At 46.6% G+C, this 22,602-nt stretch overlaps 1 protein-coding gene across 1 annotated transcript in view; it reads left to right on the top strand.

The window, feature by feature from the left end:
• The window catches only part of KLHL18 (kelch-like family member 18), a 60,686-nt gene extending 44,581 nt beyond the window's left edge, over window positions 1-16,105 (top strand). Inside the window, exons 5-10 of the mRNA XM_011981042.1 lie at window positions 2,178-2,338; window positions 3,715-3,851; window positions 5,543-5,765; window positions 9,908-10,012; window positions 12,044-12,155; window positions 12,857-16,105. Of these exons, the coding sequence (XP_011836432.1) occupies window positions 2,178-2,338; window positions 3,715-3,851; window positions 5,543-5,765; window positions 9,908-10,012; window positions 12,044-12,155; window positions 12,857-13,243 (1,125 nt within the window). The 3' untranslated portion in view covers window positions 13,244-16,105. The remainder of the gene's footprint in view (window positions 1-2,177; window positions 2,339-3,714; window positions 3,852-5,542; window positions 5,766-9,907; window positions 10,013-12,043; window positions 12,156-12,856) is intronic.
• Window positions 16,106-22,602: the final 6,497 nt, after the last annotated feature.

Genomic DNA, 22,602 nt, shown 5'->3' with positions numbered 1-22,602 from the left:
TCCTGACCTCAAGTGACCCGCCCACCCCGGCCTCCCAAAATGCTGGGTTTACAGGCGTGAGCCACTGTGCCTGGCCAAGTGTAGATAACTTTTTGAAAGAATCTTGTTCTAAGGAAGAGCAGAACATTGAGGCGGCTGTGGGAGGGGTCTGTGAAATCAAGAGGGATTGTTTGTTTGTTTGTTTGTTTCTTTTTGAGAAAGAGTCTTGCTCCGATGCCCAGGCAGGCTGTAGTGCAATGGCAACAATCTCAGCTCACTGCAGCCTCTCTGCCTCCCAGGTTCAAGCGATTCTCCTGCTTCAGCCTCCCAAGTAGCTGGGATTACAGGTGCCCACTACTACGCCTGGCTAATTTTTATATTTTTAGTTGAGATGGGGTTTCGCCATGTTGGCCAGGCTGGTCTTGAACTCTGGCCTCACATGATCCTGTCACCTTGGCCTCCCAAAGTGCTGGGATTATAGGCATGAGCCATCATGCCAGGCCTTTTTTTTTTTTTTTTTTTTTTTTTGAGACAGAGTCTTACTCTGTCACCCAGGCTGGAATGCAGTGGCACAATGGCACAATCTCAGCTCACTGCAGCGTCCGCCTCCCAGGTTCAAGCATTTCTCCTGCCTCAGCTTCCTGAGTAGCTGGGATTACAGGTACACGCCATCATGCCTGGCTAATTTTTGTATTTTTAATAGAAACAGGGTTTCACTATGTTGGCTGGGCTGTTCTCGAACTCCTGACCTCAGATGGTCCACCTGCCTTGGCCTCCGAAAGTGCTGGGATTACAGGTGTGAGCCACTGCGCCAGGCCCGGCAAAATTACAGCATATTTGACTGCTGGTGGGAATTTTCCAGAAGAGAGGGAAGAATTGATAATGTTGGAGAAATGGGAGAGCACTTGTTGGAATGATGTTCTGGAATAAGTGAGAACAGACAGTCTAGGGCGTAAGGGTGTGCATCTTTGATAGGAGCACAAGCCATCCATATCCACAATAGCAGGAGGGAGAGCTGGGGCACACACCCAGGGACAGGGAACAGGTAGATTCTTACTGACATTCTCTTCTGATTTTCTGTTTTCTCACCTGAGAGTGAGGATGAGGGACAAATGTTAGAAATTTAAGGAGGGCCAGGAGCAGTGGCTCACGCCTGTAATCCCAGCACTTTGGGAGGCCAAGGTGGGCAGATTTGTTGAGCTCAGGAGTTTAAAACCAGCCTGGGAAACATGGTGAAACCTCATCTCTACTAAAAGCACAAAAGTTAGCCAGGCATGGTCCAGCTTAAACTCCTGGCTTGTAATCCCAGCTACTTGGGCTGAGGTGGGAGGATTGCTTGAGCTGGGACGCAGAGGTTGTGGTGAGCTGAAATTGCGCCACTGTACTCCAGCCTGGGTGGTGGGGCAAGACCCTGTCTCCAAAATAAAAAAAAGAAAGAAATTTGAGGAGGGATTAAAAGGTATGATTTATTTTCCTCTTTCCTCTAGGAAAAGGGGATGCTAGGGAGGTGAAACGGGCTTGATAGGAGCCTGAGAGAAAAGTGGACCCTGGGCTTAGCAGCGTAGACACTGATTTCGAGGAAAAAGCCTCCTTCCAAGAACTAGGTGTCCTGTCCCTAGCTCTTACACTGATTAATATGATGGGGCTGGGGGGCGGGGCAGCTCACATTTATTTGAGTGATAAATTTTGTAAGGGCTATAGGGCTTTAGAAGGCGATATCCTTGTGGTTGGAGCCATTAAGAAAGGCTCCTTGGAGAACATCGATCTAGAGCCAGGCCTTAAAATAGGCGAATGGGTTTAGATGAAGAGGAGATGAGAGGGCATTTAGGTGAGGGGGGACAGTGCGAACAGGAGAACCAGCCCAGCCTCGCTAGAGTACAGGAGGGAGTTTAGAGGGAGCAGGGGGGTGCAGGGGCAGCGGGAAGGGAAACAGGAATTTTTTTTGACAGAAAGGAATAAGATGCCATTGATGATTTTTCACTATGCAATCATAATCATAATCATAATGAAATTTAGGAAGCTGTTCTAGTAGCCTAGGAAGTAGAGAGAAATCAGGGATTTCAGAGACAAGTAGGAGAAAAGATTGATGGGCCCAAGGGACTGCTTCAGTATAGGAAGTGGAGGCATTCAGATTGCAGGCCTGGGGTGTGGCCCCTGGGTGGGAGGATTTGCTGCCAGAGCATCCACTCTCATGACAGGTCTTTGAAGCTGCATTGGCCTGGGTCAGATACGACCGGGAGCAGAGGGGTCCCTACCTGCCTGAGCTGCTGTCCAATATCCGCTTGCCCCTCTGCCGGCCCCAGTTCCTTTCAGACAGAGTACAGCAGGATGACCTGGTGCGTTGCTGCCACAAATGCAGGTGAGTGAGGGTGGACCTGCACAGGACACTGCTAAAGGTCTAAGCAGGGAAGAGGAGTTGGCCACCTGTTCCAGTTCTGGAAAGAAAGCATTTACAGTGGTCAATCTAATTCATGGCACACAGATTGGTCAGCCCTCTGTCTAGAAGCTGGAAGAGCAAGTGTGAAGAGGCCGAATCTTACTCCTTGGGCAGAGAGATGTGCCATGTGGGAGCATCAAAGCAGAAAGGGCTTTCCCCTGCCGAGTTATCTGAGGATTTTCCAGCAACTTTCCCCACTGAGCTATTTATGAATGTGCAAGTATCTTTACTGCCTGCCCTGACCCTATCCACACCAGCACCTCACTCATTGCTGCAAATGGGAATTCCTGGGGCTCCTTGCCCTCTTCAGTAAATATTAGTCAGTGTCTTGGGCATGGGGGGCCTCTGGCAGGTGTAGGCTTTCCATCTATGATGATGGGCACGGGGCGGACATGTTTACCAACACATGAAACTTTTACCCAGAGTAAGTCAATGACAACATGGCACAGCAGAGCTACTCAAACAGTTCAGAAGATGGCAGCCCTATAGGATGACTGCTGTAAAAGTAGAAGAGCAGAGAAAAATGTTCATTCTCCTCCAGATTGCTTGTCAAATTCACAACCCTGAAATATTTTTTTCTCCTTTGCCGATAAAAACTTTACACATATTCAGCTTTCCTTCATTTCCCATGTCCTGGTTGGGATCAGCTGGTTCAGGAGGAAGTAAGTGCTTGTCCATGGCAGGTGGTGTGGAAGTGTGTGTCAGGACAGGGTGGAGATGTGTCTGGAGGTAGCTATGGCCCAGTGACCAGCAGTCTCAAGGGTGCTGTTGAGGAGTTTGGACTTTATTCTGTCTGCAGTGGGTGGCCATTGAAGGGCCTTAGCTTGAACTCTAGTGTGGAAGTGGAATGAAGGGACAGGCTGGAGGCAGGGAAATGTGGGAGGAGCTGCCACCATGCAGGTGAGTGGTGATTAATTGCAGGTTGCAAGCCACGGTGCAGTTGTGGGGATGGAAAGGAAGGGCTAGGTCTGAGTGGCGACAGGGTGCGTGCTGCTTGTCGAAACTCCCAGGTCCAGCCATTTTGGCCACCACCCTGTTTTTCTCATGCCTAATCTGTACCTGATTACACTAGCTGAGGTGGTCTCTACTTGTCTTGCCCCTTTAATTTTGAATATATCTCAGTAGCCATATATGATTTTCCCAGAACTCACCTGGTTTCTTTGAGACCAGACCTTCCAGAAGGCTTCTCCTCCCAGGTTTCTCCTGCAGTTGGCAGTGGGGAGCCAGGCTCAGGGATGCAAACAAGGACTAAGTCAGGGGGGATACCTCCTGTTCTAGCATCTTCCACCTTATTCCAGGGACCTGGTAGATGAAGCAAAGGACTACCACCTCATGCCAGAGCGCCGGCCCCACCTGCCAGCTTTCAGAACCCGGCCACGCTGCTGCACGTCCATCGCTGGGCTTATCTACGCCGTGGGGGGCCTCAACTCAGCAGGTACCTTGCGGCTCCCCTTTATAGACCCCCATCTTGGACTCCATGGATGAGGAAGCACCAAACAAATTAGCCTGGCCCTTCTGGTTTCTCTGTTTTGTGCTGTCATCTCCCTTGCCCCTCTTGATTTTATACAATTGCTCTACAGTTAGAGCATGTCACATATTCAGGCCATTGAATCAGAATATCAGTGCTAAAGAGACCTTCTAGAAATCTTTGAGGCCTAGCCTGCTCACCTGACAAGTGAAGAAATTGAGCCCCACCGAACTTTCACTATGTTCATACAATTGTTTTTGGCAGAACAAGGACTAGAACTTGGGTGTACTGGTTCCTGAGCCAGCACTTTTGCCCTAGTATCACATTGGCTATGGTATAGCATCCTGTCAGCCCTGGATAGGATACAGTCAGAGACCCAATTCCATACCAGACTATTCACATTTGGTTATATGAATCTCTGGGGTTAGTCTGAGAATGTCCCCAAGGGAAAGATTATCCAAATACACAGGCTCTACCACTGTCAGCCCCACCCACTGTGAAACACACATGCTTTACAGTCCGTGGGTTATTGGCAGTCTTTGAATCTAAAAGTAAGATTTTCAGAAAGCTGCATGGCCTCCCAACTTGGGAGAAGTTGGTGGGCACTCCCAGGCAGTTTTGTTTTTATTTTTTATTGTTTTTAAATTTTTTGAGATGGAGTGTCACTCTTGTCACCCAGGCTAGAGTGCAGTGGTGCAATCTCGGCTCACTGCAACCTCTGCCTCCCGGGTTCAAGCAATTCTCCCGCCTTAGCCTCATGAGTAGCTGGGACTACAGGCACATGCTACTACACCCAGCTAATTTTTGTATTTTTAGTAGAGATGGAGTTTCACCATGTTGGCCAGGCTGGTTTTTAGTTCCTGACCTCAAGTGATCTGCCCACCTTGGCCTCCCAAAGTGCTGGGATTACAGGTGTGAGCCACCGCACCTGGCCCAGTTTTGTTTTTAATTGAATGTTAATGAGAGTTGGGTACTAGCTGCTGCTTGTTAATCATAGGGCCTGGAATAGGTAAGTCCTCAACTCAGTGCACGCTGGAGCAGTGTGCAAATGAAATGCCAAGTGCCCCATAGCAGCATACCACGGGAAGAGGGGGTTATTTTATTTGATGATCACAAAAACCTGATGCAAAAGATAGGGCTGGAATGATCATTCCTTGCTGCTGTGACTATTTATTGAGCACTAAGTATATTGAACCATGCTAGGTGCTTTACCTGTTACATCATTTAATCCGTAAAGATTATCTCCATTTCATGTGTGAAGCAGAGGGTGGGGACACAAAGCCCCTTGCCTTGGGTCACCCACTAGCAAATGAAAGCACTGGAGCGCATGCCCGTCCCTCTGGCATGCCTCCTGCCTGGAGGAAATATCGTATCGATTCGCCTGTACCTTTGACTTTAAGCAGGTGGAGTACCTGATTGTAACTGAAAACTGCCCTCTCTAAAAAATAAATACCTCCTGTCTGATTCTGATTTTCCTTAAAGAATTAGGTTTGAGGTGATCATGGCTGAAATTTCTTAGTGGGCCCTTGTGCCTTGAGTAATTCTGTGGGGAGAGCTAATAGAATTGAGTCAAATGTTCCGTATAATCAATGCCCAATAGCTGTGATCTAAACAAGTGGTCTCATTTGTTTTAATTTGAGTAGCAAATTTTTATGCAGGTGATTCCCTGAATGTGGTGGAAGTGTTCGACCCCATCGCCAATCACTGGGAGAGGTGCCGTCCCATGACAACAGCCCGCAGCCGTGTTGGCGTGGCTGTGGTGAACGGGCTTCTCTATGCCATTGGAGGATATGACGGCCAGCTACGGCTGAGCACTGTGGAGGCGTACAACCCGGAGACAGACACATGGACCAGAGTGGGGAGCATGAATAGCAAGAGAAGGTATTCTGGAAGCCACGTGCAGCCCGAACATACACACTGAGCACCTGGGGAGCGCCATGCTAGACAAGCAGGGGCACACAGTAAAGTAAAATACAAGCTTTGGCCTAGGAGTTTCCTGCAGCCAGGCCAGCCACTGCCGGTACCTCCTGGGAGCAAGCCCCCATCTGCTTAAAAGTAAAATACCTGCCTTGTCCTTTGAGGAACTTGGGGAGACCAGACGTGGACATGTGGAAGTTGTGTTGTTATTTTAAGTGCCAGATAAGGACTGGAAATGTGTATTATGGAAGATTCAAGGAGGGAGAGAAACTGGACTGGAACTTCTGGAAGATTTCAGGGAAGAGGTGGGATTAAAGTTGAAACTTGAAGAATAAGGAGGATTTACCTTTATTAGTGATAAAAGGAAATCCAAGGTGTTTTTCTGTATACCTTCCTTCCCCAGGACTCCCCTCACACATGAGTTTCCACTACCTGGGGAGAATATGAACCAAAGCAATGTTCTTTTATTTAGGTCACACACATTCTCCTAGACAGGAAAACATAGGTATTTGCAAGGTGGGCCAAGTTGGTATGTCACTCAGTACATTCTAGCTACCTGCTCCCTCCACTTCTCTGCTTATATTGCCCGAATAAGAAGTGGGATTAGAAGACATCCTGGTGCCTGTGTTTAGCCTTCTTAATGCTGAGGTGATAACAGGTGGCATGTTTCATTATGTCAGACACATGATGGAGTCGTCACACGTGTGGGCAGCCAAAAGGCTGGCGCAGCCCAAGGAGGGGAGAGGAAAGCTGCCCAGGGCCCCCTTGCCCATTACCCAGGACAGCTCTGCATTGATCGCTTTTACACATTGAGCTTCCTTGACATATGCCTAATGTTGTTCCACATCCAGCAGCGTTCACATGTGGATGTGAGCTGGGAGGGATCTGCCTTTGTACTGGTGAGACCAGTTCACAAAACATTGGGGTAGGTTCCTTTGGGAAGAAAAAAATACGTAAGATCTGCCCCTCCCAAGAATGCGTTAGAAGTCCTTTCCTCCCACCATCCCCACTTTTGCTGCTTGGATACTTTGCAGCTTCCTGTGTTTGAGTGACTCATTGCTCCATGTCCCCAACCATGAGTAGCTTTTTTGCTTTGACTGCAGTCAACTGTCCTTCCTTGTGTGTATGCTCTGGACCACTTCCTTGCTTTGATGTTACTTGGTTTAGAGTGCTGCCTTGGAGGAAAGTCCTCTGGGTATTCCTTTCCTTCACTGTGGTTAATACCCTGTTATTAGTGTGGGCCCGGTTCTATTACATCCCTTTTAAATTATAGGCTCCCTTAAAGCGTTCCTAGTCACTTCTCTCCTGACATCCCACACAGCTGTCTGTCCTGCCAGTTAGTGACATTGTGCCATCTTTCCTTCTCATCTCCCCCAGTGTTCTACGCCATCCCATAGAGCTTTCTTACACTGGACTATTCCAGTCCATGCTAATCAGCATTTTCTCCTCTTCACACTCACCTTTACTACCTAGTTGATAGTTAATCTCATGCAGTTTTGTGGCACCTCTTAATTCATTTTCATATTGTTCAACACCTGTTTTGTTATGTAATTTTTATGTTTGTGTCCGTGTCCAGAAGGATAGTAATCATGTCTAGTAAATGTGTGATCTTCCCTCAGTACTTACCTAAGGCAAGTCCCTCTCCTCTTTTGGGCTGGTCCAGGGGGTCTGTTATCATGTCCCTGAAAGGGACATTTTGTGGATCAGTTTGATTACTATGTACATTTAAAAGGTAGCAGCGGCCGGGCGCGGTGGCTCAAGCCTGTAATCCCAGCACTTTGGGAGGCCGAGACGGGCGGATCACGAGGTCAGGAGATCGAGACCATCCTGGCTAACACGGTGAAACCCCGCCTCTACTAAAAAATACAAAAAAACTAGCCGGGCGAGGTGGCGGGCGCCTGTAGTCCCAGCTACTCGGGAGGCTGAGAAAGGAGAATGGCATAAACCCGGGAGGCGGAGCTTGCAGTGAGCTGAGATCCAGCCACTGCACTCCAGCCTGGGCGACAGAGCAAGACTCCTGTCCAAAAAAAAAAAAAAAAAAAGGTAGCAGCAAGCCAGGCATAGTGGCTCAAGCCTATAATCCCAGCACTTTGTGAGGCCACAGAGGGTGGATCACCTAAGGTGAGGAGTTTGAGAACAGCCTGGCCAACGTGGTGAAACCCTGTCTTTACTAAAAATATAAAAATTAGCCAGGCATGGTGGTGGGCGCCTGTAATCCCAGCTACTTGGGAGGCTAAGGCAGGGAGAACTGCTTAAACCAGGGAGGCAAGGGTTACAGTGAACTAAGATCGTGCCACTGCATTCCAGCCTGGTTGACAGAATGAGACTCTGTCTCAAAAAAAAAAAAAAAAAGGTAGCATTAAGCCTGGTATGTTTTATTTTCCTGTTTGTTAGAAACCTAGATTCATTTTTAATCTTCACCAGCATCACATTTGAAAATACAGCTTGGCATTCATGCTGAATTCCTTATAAGGCTTTGTGTAGAGTGGAAGATTACATGATTACACCAGACCCCTGGGTCTTTGATATTAGAAAAACTTGGCATGTGAGGAGTTGGGTAGTTGGGCTTGTCTCATTTAAATCTGAGGCAGGCCTCTCTCTGGGCAGTCTTGAGGAGAGACCTCAGCCTCCCCAAGCTATAGCTGCCTGTCTGTACAGTGATTATGGTGCTCTTTCCTTCCTTGCAGGGTGTGCTAAGGGCTGAAAATAGCAAGTGGGCCATGCACAGTGGCTCACACCTATAATCTCAGCACTTTGGGAGGCTAAGGCAGGAGGATGATTGCTGGAGCCCAGGAGTTCATGACCAGCCTGGGCAGCATAGTGAGACCCCCGTCTATACAAAAAGAAAATTAGCTGGGCATGGTGCCATGTGCCTGTAGTCCCAGCTACTGGGGAGTCTGAGGTGGGAGAATCCCTTGAACCCAGGAGATCAAGACTGCTGTGAACCATCATTGTGCCACTGCACTCCAGCCTGATGATAGAGCAAGACGTCGTCTCAAAAAAAAAAAAGAAAAAAGAAAATAGCAAATGTAAAGTACCTGACACATGTAGTAAATGCACAGCAAACAGGAGCTGTGGCATCAACTACTAAGATAAATTAGAGGCCATACACATGATGAAAACAACATATGTGAATTGAGTGGGAAAAAGCAGAGGTAACACAACAAACATACATTCAGTGCCTGTTACATACAGGACATCATACTTATCACTGTGAAGGTCACACAGACGAAGATGAAGTGAGGACCTTCCTATCTTCCAGGAGGTCCTCACTTATTAAGAGGTGGCAGATAGATTGGCTGGGTGTGGTGGCTCACTCTTGTAATCCCAGCACTTTGGGAGGCCGAGACAAGAGGATAACTTGAGGACAGAAGTTTTGAGACCAGCCTGGGCAACATAGCAAGACCCTGTCTCAAAAAAAAAAAAAAAAATTAGCTGGGTGTGGTGGTGCACACCTGTAATCCCAGCTACTTGGGAGGTTGAGGTGCAGGAAGATCGACTGGGCACAGGAGTTCAAGGCACAGTGAGCTCTGATGGTACCACTGCACTCTAGCCTGAGTGACAGATCAAGGCTTTGATTAAAAATTACACACAAACAGAAGTGGCAGATAGATTCCTGGTAGCCTATAATGTCAGAACATAAGTGCCTTGTGGGCTGGAACTTTGGCTTGCTTACCACTCTAAACCCCAGCTGATAAAGATCTGATGGATGAATGAATGATTGTAACAACTGCTGTAATAAGCCACTCAGGGAGTGTAGGGGCAGGAAACAGTAATTCTTACAAAGGGGAGGAAGAGGAAAGGGGAAGTTGCGTTGGGCCTTCAAGGTAAATTCAGCCTTCACATGGTGAGGTGGAAGGTGAGCATTTTAGAAAGATTAAGGACAGAGAAGAGCGGGGAGGGGAGGCAGCCTGCGGTAGAAGGGTGGGGCACAAGAGGAATGATGGGGCAGCTTCTGTCACCTCAGTTTTTTGCCTTTACTTAGTCACATACCTGAGATTTAGGTTGCAGAAAGAGGCAGTAGGTAGGTTTGTTTCTCAGTGGGCAAGAGAGGCTGCTGCAGGAAGGCTACGGCTCATCTGGGATGACAGCTCTGTCTGTTTCAGTGCCATGGGGACAGTCGTGCTGGACGGGCAGATCTACGTCTGTGGGGGCTACGATGGCAACTCTTCCCTCAGCTCCGTGGAGACCTACTCACCTGAAACGGACAAGTAAGGAATCCAACTCCCTTGGGGCAACTGGAGCTGATAAACAGAGAGTATAAAAATCAGAACTGCAGTTTTTTAAATTTAAGCTTCTTGAGGGTAGAGAATGTCTTACCTTTTTGCCCCTATAGTACTTTGTATATACCAGATATTTAATAACCCTTGGTTAAGTGAAAGAATGAGTAAATAAAATTTTAAAACAAATAGTCTACATAGATGCTTGGAAATAGTTATTTAATGGTCTGTACCTTTTAGCTAAATCAGCCCATTTTAATGGAAATACAGGCAAGAGGGGATAAGAAGAAGATGAACAGCATGTTCCAAAGTGGGTAGGATATGATTTGGAAAAAAAATAAAAAGTTTTTAAGTTCTGTGGTCAGATAGGCATGGAAAATGTTGATGTCTGAACTGCCAGAGTCCTTGTCTTTCCGTAAGATATATTAACATTTTAAAGGCTCTAAGAAACCCTGCAGTGAATAACTCTGTTTAACCTCGGGTTTTTAATACACACCAGTCACCGTCTTGTGGGACTCATTTGTGGAACACTCTTTGAAAAACATTGACAAGGTTAGCCCGAGTTTTCCATTTTAGTGTTTGAATCCTCTCATCTTATATAATAAAATATAAACAAATTAGTTGAATGGACTTATTAGGATGCCTTTAAGCCAGTATTCTGTTCACTTAACCAGTCTACTATGGATCAGACAGCAAGCTGGGTGTCTGAGATCCTTTAAAGCCCCCAGTGTGGTTGGGCCGTAGGTTGCATCATGATCGTCCTACCCTGGAGGCCTGTGTCAGAAGCTCTTGGACACAGAGCAGAGAGAACCTTCATCTTCCCCAGGGTTGCAGGAAGGGACAGGGTAGCAGGGATGTCTTCCAAGGTGAGACCTGTCATGGATAGCCAGTGGGAGGTGTTTGTTCATCATAGGCGGGGAGACAACAAGGAGCGAGGCTGCAATAAGAAAGTGTTCACTGTAATCGAGAACAGCAATGATCCTCTCATGGGCTGGAGCCCAGTGTGTGGATGGGAGACAGAGCAGGGTGGGTAGCATATGGTGTGGGGTGAAGCTGAAGGGTAGATGAGGACCAAGAGGTAAAGAACCACATGAAGAGCCGGGCACAGTGGCTCACGTCTGTAATCCCAACACTTTGGGAGGCCGAGGCAGAAAGGTAACTTGAGCCCAGGAGTTCGAGACCAGCCTAGGCAACATAGGAAGACCCTGTCTCTACGAAAAAAAAAAAAGAGAGAGAGAAATTAGCCAGGCATGGTGGCGTGAGCCTGTAGTCCCAGCTACTGAGAAGGCTGAGGCAGGAAGATTGCTTGATTCTGGGAGGTCAAAACTGCAGTGAGCTATGATTGCACCACTGCACTCCAGCCTTGGTGACAGAGTGAGACCCTGTCTCAAAAATAAAAAAAGTTTAAAACCACATGAAGGAACCTGGACTGTCTTAGAGGAGACAGTGAGGAGCCACTGGACGGACATGGTCCAGGTACAGGAGAAGCAATCCCTTTGGCTGGGTGGGGTTGGATGGGACTGGTGTGAAATCCAGGCTGCCTGTAAAGAGGCTGTGGCAGTGGTCCAGATGAGAGGTCAGGGTAGGGCACTGGCAGTGGGGATGGGAACAAGCACTGATTCGGAAGCAAACCAGCCAGGACTTGGGGGACCACAGGAATGTTGACGGTGAGGGAGAAGCAGCCAGAATAGCACTGAGATTTATAAGTACAGCAGCTAGAGAGCTGGTCGTCTGCTTAACGAGGCAGGGAGTGCAGGGAGGAGCAGAACTGTAAGAGAAAGAGGCCTTGTGTGAGACACAATGATTTTGAGCAGCCGTGGAGATGAGCAGAGAAGATGGGCTGTCGGTTTGCAGCTTGGGTGAGAGGCGGCAGCCAGGGAGAGCTGTCAGAGAGGTGGTGGGAGAGGTGATAAGAGGTAGAGAGATGGCCAGCACAATTCACCTGAACCCTGCTAGGCTATCTTGGGGGGACAAGAACCCTGAATCTCATGCTTTCCCTCCTATTTTGACTCTTTCCTGAAGGTGGACAGTGGTGACCCCGATGAGCTCGAATCGCAGTGCTGCTGGGGTTACGGTCTTTGAGGGCAGGATATATGTGTCAGGCGGCCACGATGGTTTGCAGATCTTCAGCAGTGTGAGTCTGGGCTCCCCCTGGGATAAGGGCACCTACTTCTTCTGTCTTTGAGATTTATTTTGGAAGATCATTAATTGAAAAAACTTCAGCCTTGCCATAGCTGGATAAAGTATCATCTAGTGAGGTTTCAGGCTATCCACTGCATCTTCTGAAATTCTGAACTTACAGAGAATGAGCCAGTGTACGCAAAAGAAGGGTGAAGGGTAGTCACATCTGCAGCCACCACCCTGTTCTACTGTCTGTCGGACACTGCATAGACACTGCAAATCTACAAGTGTAAATTTGCAAACAGTTGTATTCTTTTGGATAATTTGTTTGAAATTGTATTTATTCTGTAAAAAAGGCTCAACAGCCATTTACTAGTCATTCCATAGTCAGTCAGTGCCGCAGTGGAAAGCCCTGGAGCTTACAGGAGACCCAGCTCTCATACAGGTTCTGTCACTACCTAGCATTGCATCCTTGGGCACATCCTTTTTTTTGTTTCCTTAGATGCAGACAGAAAGGGTCAGGTGAGGTGACCTCTCCCTGCCCCATACGCCAAAGAGCAGGCCTGCAGCAGAGGGAATACTGGCAGAGCTCCTCATTCCCATGCCTCCCACAGGAGTTTGACATCATGGGGGCTGCTGTGCCCTGCACGGTCACTCTATGGACTGAGCTTTGTCTCTGACTGTCCTGTACCTGTGCCTCTCTCCCCACTGTAGGTGGAGCACTACAACCACCACACTGCCACCTGGCACCCTGCAGCTGGCATGCTCAACAAGCGCTGCCGGCACGGAGCCGCCTCCCTGGGGAGCAAGATGTTTGTCTGCGGGGGCTACGATGGCTCTGGCTTCCTCAGCATTGCTGAGATGTACAGCTCTGTGGCAGACCAGTGGTGCCTGATTGTCCCCATGCACACGCGCCGGAGCCGGGTCTCCCTGGTGGCCAGTTGTGGGCGCCTCTACGCTGTAGGGGGCTATGACGGACAGTCAAACCTAAGCTCAGTGGAGATGTATGACCCAGAGACGGACCGCTGGACATTCATGGCCCCCATGGCATGCCATGAGGGAGGGGTCGGTGTGGGCTGCATCCCTCTCCTCACCATCTAAGGCAGAGGATGGGGATGTGGTGGGGCAGGGATCTGGTACAGACATAGGCGCATCCTTCCAGGAACAGTCCCTCAGGAGAGGCAGTGGACCAGAAGAGGTGGCGAAATGCGAGCTCGCCGGAGGTACAGTTTTTCCAGGTGCTTAAGCCCTCCCCTACTGTGCCACCCTTGTGACCTTCAGGCCTGGGTCATCAAGATGCACAGCATGGAAAACAAGCTCCTCCGGATCCCGCAGCTGGTGACGTGGAACTGTTTTCTGGTCCACACGAACACAGGCTCCATCCAGGCCCAGCTCCTACCCACTGCCTCTCTGTGGGCCCGCTGTTCACAGAAGACCTTCCATCTGATGCTCCCCTTCGCCTGCTTGTTCTCCAGCCGAGTTCTGGCCACTTTGCCATGGGGAGACTGCAATGTCCAAGCCTGCTGGAAACTGGGATGTAGTTGGGGGTGAAAGGACAGACCCAAGTGTCCTCCGTGCCTGAGATGGTGTGGCAACAGCAGTGGAGGGCTGCACACAGGCACGTTCCTTCTTCCACAGTGGGGCACCAAGGATTCTGTCCTCATTGCTGGGTAAGCAGGGAGAAGAGAAGTTTTCCCCATGTCTAATTTTGGGATTTCAGTGAGGCCTTTTCCATCTGTCCAGGAGAACAGAAGGGAAAAAAAGATACTTGAAAGATACTGAAGGAAATTTAAACAAAGAAACACTTGAAAGAAACTGGAAAGAAAAATAATTTTTTTTTATGTGAACAAACTTTTGCAGGAAGAAAAAAGCGTAAAAGACACTAAGGGCAAATCTGTGTTTAAATGGAAAACCGTCTAACTGGAGAAGGGCGGTATCCACCCCACATTCGGATCCCAGGGTCCTGAGGCCTCGCATCAAGCTGGGGGTTCCCTCTGAGCCCCAGTGTGTGTGGAATCAGTACACTCTTGACTGGGCCTGTAGTAAGGTGCTCATGGGGTTTGTCTTCACACCCACTGTCAGAGGACTTTTAAAATCATAGGTGTAGAGAGCTATCTGCTGAATTACTGCCACTCTTCTTGGTGGGGGCTCCTAGCTGGGGCCGGGGGCTCCAGACGCCCCTGTGATTACCTCCTACTGCCACCATGGCGCTCATTCAGATTCCCCACTCTCACTGACATTCCTTCCTTTTTTGACCAGCAGGAAACAGCAGGTCCGGCCAGATTCTCACTTGCCTGTCGATCTTGTTCTTGGATGATTTCCCTCATTGTGATGCGTCTGGGGCACGTTGACCATATGCACCTCTAGAATCTAACCAGGGGCTACCTTCTACCAGCTGTGGGCTGGCTTGGTCTGGTAACCTTGTCTGCCCTGCCATTCCACTGCTCCTCCATCCACTTGCCAATCCCAAGGGTCTGGCCTCCCTCCAGCCCTGGGCAGACTGACCAGCAAGGTGGACCTTTACATTCAAGCACAGCTGGCTTTTACGACATAACTAAAGGCCGAAAGAATCTCTTGCTGCTGCAAAGAACAGATTTTATATTTCTTCCTCTAATCTTGGCAAATGACCTTTACATTTTGGAAAGATTTCATACTGCTTCCTCCTTCTCCCTGGATGGGACCTAATGTAGCACAGCGGGACTCAAAGAGGAGGACATTTCTCTTACCAGTGCACTGGGCAGTGGGGCTGTCCTTCAACTGCTGCTGCCAAAATTGGTTTTTTAAAGTTCTTCCAGTAGAGACTAAAAGAAGATGCAATTCCTGTAACCCAAGACTGGGTCTTAGGGCTCCAGTCTCCACCTGGTTGGTTTCCTGTCCTTTGCTGCCTGCCTGGGGTGGCCTGGAAGCCTGTTCAGAAAGGCACAATGTGGAGCCTGGGGTGTCTCCCCCACCCCAGGACCGTCAGGTTTACCAGTGTGTGCAATCGCCATGTATTCAGAGGGAAGTACCTTTGTTACCTACAACTTAGGAGCTGGGCCTCTGCTACAAGCACTTGAAAATGATATTTTTATTTTTAATGTCTCAACAATCTGATATCGGATGTCGTTTAACCTGGGCTGGTGGTAGAGCTCCAGCATTTCTCCCTCCTTCCTGTAGGGGTAGACTCGGAAGGTGGGTGGGGTGTGCATTTCCTGTTAGGAGTGTATCAGTGCTTGTCTTATTACAAGCCCCTTTTGTGAATTTGAAGTAGCACCAACAAGCCTGGATTGTGAAGGTATTAAGAATCAGTCTGTGGGCTACTGAGTGGGTCCTTAGGATACTGGCCCAGATTTTGCCACTGGATATGGTAGATCATTTTCCCATGGCCTGCTGCTCTTGTAGTGGCCTTCCTGAGTCCAATCCCACCTCCTGGTGTAGAATTTACACTGCTGCACCTGAGGTCAGTGTTTCAAAGTAAGATCAAGCCAGTGTTTTGATCTGGGCTCTGAGCACTAGTGAGCAAACACCAACATATTCACACCCTCCCAGTAGGTTCCTCAGTCTGATGGTGAATGGCTGTTTGTAAATGGCTGGTCTGGCTCTTTGGTATTGGAGCCTTTCCAATAGCCCCATGAAAAGAAGCTTCACCCAAGGATTTTGTGAAAAGGGTGTAACAAGGAGATAGGGTAGACATTGTGCTCAGTGGGCCTTGGGGCCTAGCCCAGCTCTGAGCAGAGGACTGTGGCATTCACTGTCCTTGAGTGTTTCACCTTCTCGGATAACACATGGGCCTTCTCTTCTGGATTTCATCAGAGATTACAGCCAGATGGGGGCTGAAGACCAGCCTCTTGACCACAGAGGTGTGACTATGGGAATTCCTCCCAATTTATTGTTTCCCAGAAAATCTTCCTTCCTTTTATTTATAGAATGCATGTCTTTTGTGTTAAGAAACCAAAGAAATAAAGAAAGAGAACACTCCTAATAGCTCTTGTCCTTCCTTGGTTTGTTTCTTAGATATTAGAAGTACATCTTTTTTTTAATTGTGATTCACTGAAAAAAAAATATTGGACAAAGTGGGAATATTTCTGTGAAAATAAGGGAAAAGCCAGATGTACAGCAAAAGTAGTATTTGGAGAGATTTATTTTATGAGAGTCACTTCTGGTGAAAAATATGCAAAGACTTTATTTGCATAATGGGACTGCATATTGGTACCTGTCCAGATCACCCCTACTCTCGGATTTCCCCTTTTCTCCATTCACTGCCCTAAAACTCCAGCGTTCCGCAATGGAATGTGGCTGCCTGTTGACTGCCTGGAATCAGCACCTCCAGCTCCTTTTTTATGCTCTAGGCCAGAGGTGCTTTAACTTTGGTGCACATAAAAGCCACTGGAAAATGTTTAAACCACAGATTCATTCCTAAGTCCCTTTCTAGAGACAGGTTCCCTAGGGCTGGGGTGCAGCTCATCTTTCTGGCGTGAGCAAGTTTCCTTGGTGATTTTTTTGCCTTTCAGTGTGAGAACTACCATCTTCAGTTTCACTCCCTTAAATACAGCCACATTCCAGATCTGCCCTTCCAAGATTACACTGTGGTTACTGTGGTTTTGCCTTTTGGGAAACTCTTCAGTCACACTTTTCCAAAAGTCAGCTTGTGGTCAGTCTTGTCCATTGGACTCTTGGATAGCAACTTTATTTTTTTAAGTTTTTGGAAGGCCTATCACTCCCGCACACACCCCACCAGGACATATCTTACATATAAACACTCTTGTCAGTTGAATCTCACATGGTCCTTAGTAATCCCCATGAAGCGGGTAACATTTTAGCATAAGGAAACTGCCTCAGAAGGGCCAAGTAATTGACCTGACTCCAGCTAACCAGTGGTATTGTGAGAAATTGAGACCACATCTCCACACTCACAGTCTGGTCTGCCTAAGGGCAGCAGTGTCTTCCACCTATAGAGGGAGCAGCGTTCCTCCCAGCACTATCATAGACCTTGGAAAAGCAGACTGGGCAGCAAGGGGAAGAGTGAAGAAGCAGGCGCCTTCGTGCTAAAAGAGATAGCCAGACTGTCTGGGAACTCTGCCCTCTGGGAGAAAGGCCATATGCTTGTAAAGTAATAGTAACCCTTTCCAGGTAACCTATGCCCCCTTGACCAGAGCCAAAGAGCCCCATAGGTGAAGAGTGGACTGCTAAGTCAAACTAGACTCATCTGCTTGACTTTCCATTTCTTTTTTCTTTGTTTTTGTTATTTGGACTCCTTTCCCCTCGTGACCAACAGCAGAGTTCACTCCACTTCACCCCAAAGTCCAGCACTGCTGCTTTTTATTGCTACTCACAATAACATCACAGTACACAACATTGCTTACTGCAGCCTTGAACTCCTGGGCTCAAGCGATCCCACCACCTCAGCCTCCTGAGTTGCTGGGACAGCAGGTATGCACCATCATGCCTGGCTATATTTTTATTTTTCGTAGAGAAGCAGTCTCACTATGTTGCCCAGGCTAGTCTTGGAACTCCTAGCTTCAAGCATCCCTCCACCTTGGCCTCACTAAGTGTTGAGATTATAGGTGTGAGCCACCACACCCAGCCTAGTTCTGCAGTTCATAAAACCTAAACTTCATAGCATGGCATAGAATGTCACTGAGATATTAGGCCAGGTGCGGTGGCTCACGCCTGTAATCCCAGCACTTTGGGAGGCTGAGGCAGGTGGACCACGAGGTCAGGAGATTGAGACCATCCTGGCCAACACGGTGAAACCCCGTCTCTACTAAAAATACAAAAAATTAGCCAGGCGTTGTAGCGGGCGCCTGTAGTCCCAGCTACTCAGGAGGCTGAGGCAGGAGAATGGCGTGAACCCAGGAGGTGGAACTTGCAGTGAGCCGAGATCGCGCCACTGCACTTTAGCCTGGGCGACAGAGCGAGACTGCGTCTCAAAAAAAAAAAAGAAAAGAATGTCACTGAGATATTGACACTTCTCAGCTGCCCAGCAACGGTCTTCAGGATCTCAGTTTAGATGTTACCTTCATGAAAACATCTCTGGTCAGCGTGGCGCTTCTCCATCTGTTGTGCTGGCCCTTGGCCATATTCTACCATGCAGTAACCTGTTTGCCTGTTTTACCTGCTATGTGGTGAGCTCTGTGAGACTCTCCGTTACTGTAGACACAGCATTGGGCATGAAGAAGAGGCTCAACAATAGCTTCTTGAGGAATTTAGGGACAATCAGGTATATCCACATTCAAATATCACCTGATCATGCTTCCCTTATCTTCCTCCTTTTTACATCACTGTTTTTTTAATAGTTTTATTGAGTCATAGTTTACATACCTTAAAGTTCATTCATTTTGAGTGTCCAACTCAATGACTTTTAGTAAATGTACAGAGCTGTGCAACCATTATCACCATCTCGTTTTAAAATATTTTCATCACTCAGTTAATGCCTTTTACAGTTAATTCCCTCTTTCACCTGCATCATCAGGCAACCACTATTTTATTTTGTCTCTATAGATTTTCTTATTCTGGATATTTCATGTAAGTGGAATCATACAATATGTGGTCTTCTGTGTCTGGCTTCCTACTTTAGAATAATGTAGAAGTTCATTCATATTGTAGAATGTACCAATAGTTCCTTTTATTGTTTTTAAATTGTATTCCACTGTATGTCTATACCATATTTTGTTAATTCACCAATTGATGAATGTTTAGATTTTTTCCAGTTTGGGGCTATTATGAATAATACTGCTATGAACATTCATGTATAAGTCTTTGTAGACATATATTTTCATTCCTCTTGGGTAGATCCTAGGAGTGAAACTGCTGGGATCATATAGTAGGTTTAGGTTTAACTTTTTAAGAAATTGCCAAGCTCTTCCAAAGTGGCTGTCCCTCTTTACATTTCCACCAGCAATGTATAATGGTTCAGGTTCCTCCACATTCTTGTCAGCACTTGGACTTTTCTGTTTTATTGTAGCCATTCTAGTGGGTGCAAAGTGGCATTTCACTGTGGTTAATTTGCATTTCTCTGACAACTAATGATTTTGAGCATCTTTTCATGTGATTGTTAACCATTTGTATATCTTTAGTGAAATATCTATTCAATTCTTGCCCATTTTTAAATTGGGTCACATGTCTTATTAATGAATTGTAAGAAAGTTTTACATATTCTGGATACAAGTCCTTTATCAAATATATGATTTGCAAATGTTTTATCCCAGTCTTGGCTTGTCTTTATTTTCATTTTCTTTCTTTTTCTTTTTCTTTTTTTTTTTTTTTTTTTTTGAGACAGAGTCTTACTCTGTCGCCAGGCTGGAGTGCAGTGGCGCGATCTTGGCTCACTACAACCTCCACCTCCCAGATTCAAGCGATTCTCCTGCCTCAGCCTCCTGAGTAGTGGGACTACAGGTGCCCGCCACCATGCCCGGCTAATTTTTGTGTTTTTAGGTTTCAACATGTTGGGCAGGATGGTCTCGATCTCCTGACCTCGTGATCTGCCCTCCCCAACCTCCCAAAGTGCTGGGATTATAGGCATGAGCCACCGTGCCCAGTCCTTTCTCTTTTTGTTTTTACTCACCACTATACTAACAAGGACTCTTTTCATTGTCTTAGTGGTGGTGTTTGAATTGTAAAAGTTTTTTACTTTGATGAAGTTTAGTTTATCAGTTGTTTATTTTATGGGTCATGTCTTTGATGTCATATCTTAAGAACTTTTTGAAGTCTTCTTGTTTTATTCTTACATGTAGGAATGTGATCCACTTTGTGTTCATTTTGGGGCATGGTGTAAGGGAAGAGTCTAAATTCACCTTTTCACGAGCGGATTTCCATTTGTCCCAGCACCATTTGTTGTAGAGTATCTTTTCCCCATTGAATTGCTTTGATACCTTTGTCTAAATCAATTGGGCATAAATATAAGGGTTTATTTCTAAACTCTTAGTTCTGTCCCATTGATCTGTGTCTGTCCATGATTGTGTGGTATTGATTACCCTGGCTTTAAAGTATTCGTAAGTCATTAAATCAGGTAATGTAAGGCCTCCAACTTTGTTCTTTTTCAAAATTCTTTTGACTTTTCTAGATACTTTGCATTCCCATGTCACTTTTATGATCAGATTGTCAATTAGACAGAAAAGCCTTCTGAGGTTTTAAATAGATATTATGTTTAATTTATAGATCATCTTGAGAATTGCCATCTTGACAATATAAAGTCTTCCGGTCTGTGAACATAGAATTTATGTCCATTTATTTAGATCTTCTTTGATTTCTCTTAGCAATATTTTGTTATTTTCAGTATATAAGTCTTACACTCCTTTTGTTAAAATGTTCATATTTCTTTGCTATTATGAATGGAATTGCTTGCTGAATTTTGTTTCCAGACTTTTTGGTGCTAATATATAGAAATACCATTGATTTTTGTTTATTGATCTTATATCCTGTGACCTGTCTAAACTCAATCTGTCAGTTTTATCATTTAAAAAAAAAAAAGTCCGTGTGTGTCTTCCTTGACATTTTCTACAATATCATGTCATCTGCAAATAAAGACATTTACTTCTTTCTTTCCAATCTGTATGCCTTTAATTTTTCCCTGTCTTATTGCACTGGCTAGAAATCCAGTACAGTGTTGAATGAAAGTGGCAAAAGTGGACATCCTTGCCTTGTTCTCAATCTTAGGGAGGAAGACCTTCAGTCCATCACCATTCAATCTGATGTTAACCTGTGGGTTTTTCATCTATACCTTTTCCAAATTGAGGAAGTTTCATTCTGTTATTCGTTTCTTGAGAGTTTGTATCATGAATTGGTGTGAGATTTCATCAGATGCTTTTTCTGCATCTCTGAGGTGACATGTGGTTTTTGTTCTTTAGCCTGTTAATATTGTTATAACATTAATTTATTTTTAAGGTGTTGATCCAACATTGCATTCCTGGGATAAATCCCACTTGGTTATGGTGTATAATTATTTTTTATGTTGTCAGATGTGGTTTGCTAATATTAAGTATTTTTGCATCGATGTTCACTTGAGATATTTTCTGTAGTTTTCTTTCCATGTGATGTCTTTGGTCATTCTGTAAAGTAATACCAGCTTTACAGAATGAGTTAAGGAGTGTTGTTTACACTTCTATTTCTGAAAGAGTGTGTGAAGGATTGGTATTTTTTCTTTTTAAAATATTTGATAGAATTCACCAGAGGAGCCATCTGGGCCTCTGTTTTTGTGGGAAATTTTTAAATTTCTTTTCTTTTTTTTTTTTTTTTTGAGACGGAGTCTCGCTCTGTCGCCCAGGCTGGAGTGCAGTGGCCGGATCTCAGCTCACTGCAAGCTCCGCCTCCCGGGTTTACGCCATTCTCCTGCCTCAGCCTCCCGAGTAGCTGGGACTATAGGCGCCTGCCACCTCGCCTGGCCAGTTTTTTGTATTTTTTAGTAGAGACGGGGTTTCACCATGTTAGCTAGGATGGTCTCGATCTCCTGACCTTGTGATCCGCCCGTCTCGGCCTCCCAAAGTGCTGGGATTACAGGCTTGAGCCACCGCGCCCGGCCCAAGAAATTTTTAAATTTCTAATTCATTTTCCTTACTTGTCTGGGGTCCCCCTTAGGGTGGGCATCTGCTTCTCTTAGGGGGTGAGACCCTTGTGGTTAGGGAGATTCTTGCCCCCAGCAGAAATTGAGATCACCAGAGTGAATGTGATGTGTGTCTTTACAAGCTCCTCACTTTTCCTCTCTCCTTTGCTTTAGGGTGCTCACCTCTCCTTGTCTCGGAGACCGTCCCTGTTCTCCACTCTTGTACTGCCCACCACCACCTTTTTCTAACTTCTGAATATAAGAGGCCTTAGAGCTCAGCCCTGGATTCTGATTTCACTCCATGCATTCTCCCTAGCTGGTACCACCTTATCCCACATGTGAGGAAGGTGTCTGGAATCTTATTTTTTGAACTGTCCCAGATTCATGCATTCACTTGGATATGTCCAATATGATCATAGTTCGAAGTGGAAGCTTTGATTTTATCCTCAAACCTGGTCATCCCCCAGTTTCTCCCAATCTTCTCACCTACCCAGTTGCTCATTCAGGAACCCAGCAGTGGGTTTTGGAGGTGGGAGAAGTTGAGGGTCATTAATTTTCTTCTTCCTCCTCTCCAGTAACCAAGTCATGACCTAGTTCTGTTGATGCTACTTCCAATCCATTTTTCTCCTCTCTTGCCACACTAGTCCACACCATCAGCATATCTTTTAGAACTTGGATTACGGAGGCCAGGTGCAGTGGCTCACGCCTGTAATCCTAGCACTTTGGAAGGCGGAGGCGGGCGGATCACGAGGTCAGGAGATCGAGACCATAGTGAAACCCTGTCTCTACTAAAAATACAAAAAATTAGCGGGGCGCAGTGGCGGGTGCCTGTAGTCCCAGCTGCTCTGGAGGCTGAGGCAGGAGAATGGCATGAACCCGGGAGGCGGAGCTTGCAGTGAGCCGAGATCGCGCCACTGCACTCCAGCCTGGGCGACAGAGCGAG

This window comes from Mandrillus leucophaeus, unplaced genomic scaffold (genome assembly GCF_000951045.1).
Source record: "Mandrillus leucophaeus isolate KB7577 unplaced genomic scaffold, Mleu.le_1.0 Scaffold22, whole genome shotgun sequence".
Taxonomy (NCBI): Eukaryota; Metazoa; Chordata; class Mammalia; order Primates; family Cercopithecidae; genus Mandrillus; species Mandrillus leucophaeus.
Note: the sequence above shows the minus strand (reverse complement) of the source record. Positions and strands in the feature narration are given on the sequence as shown.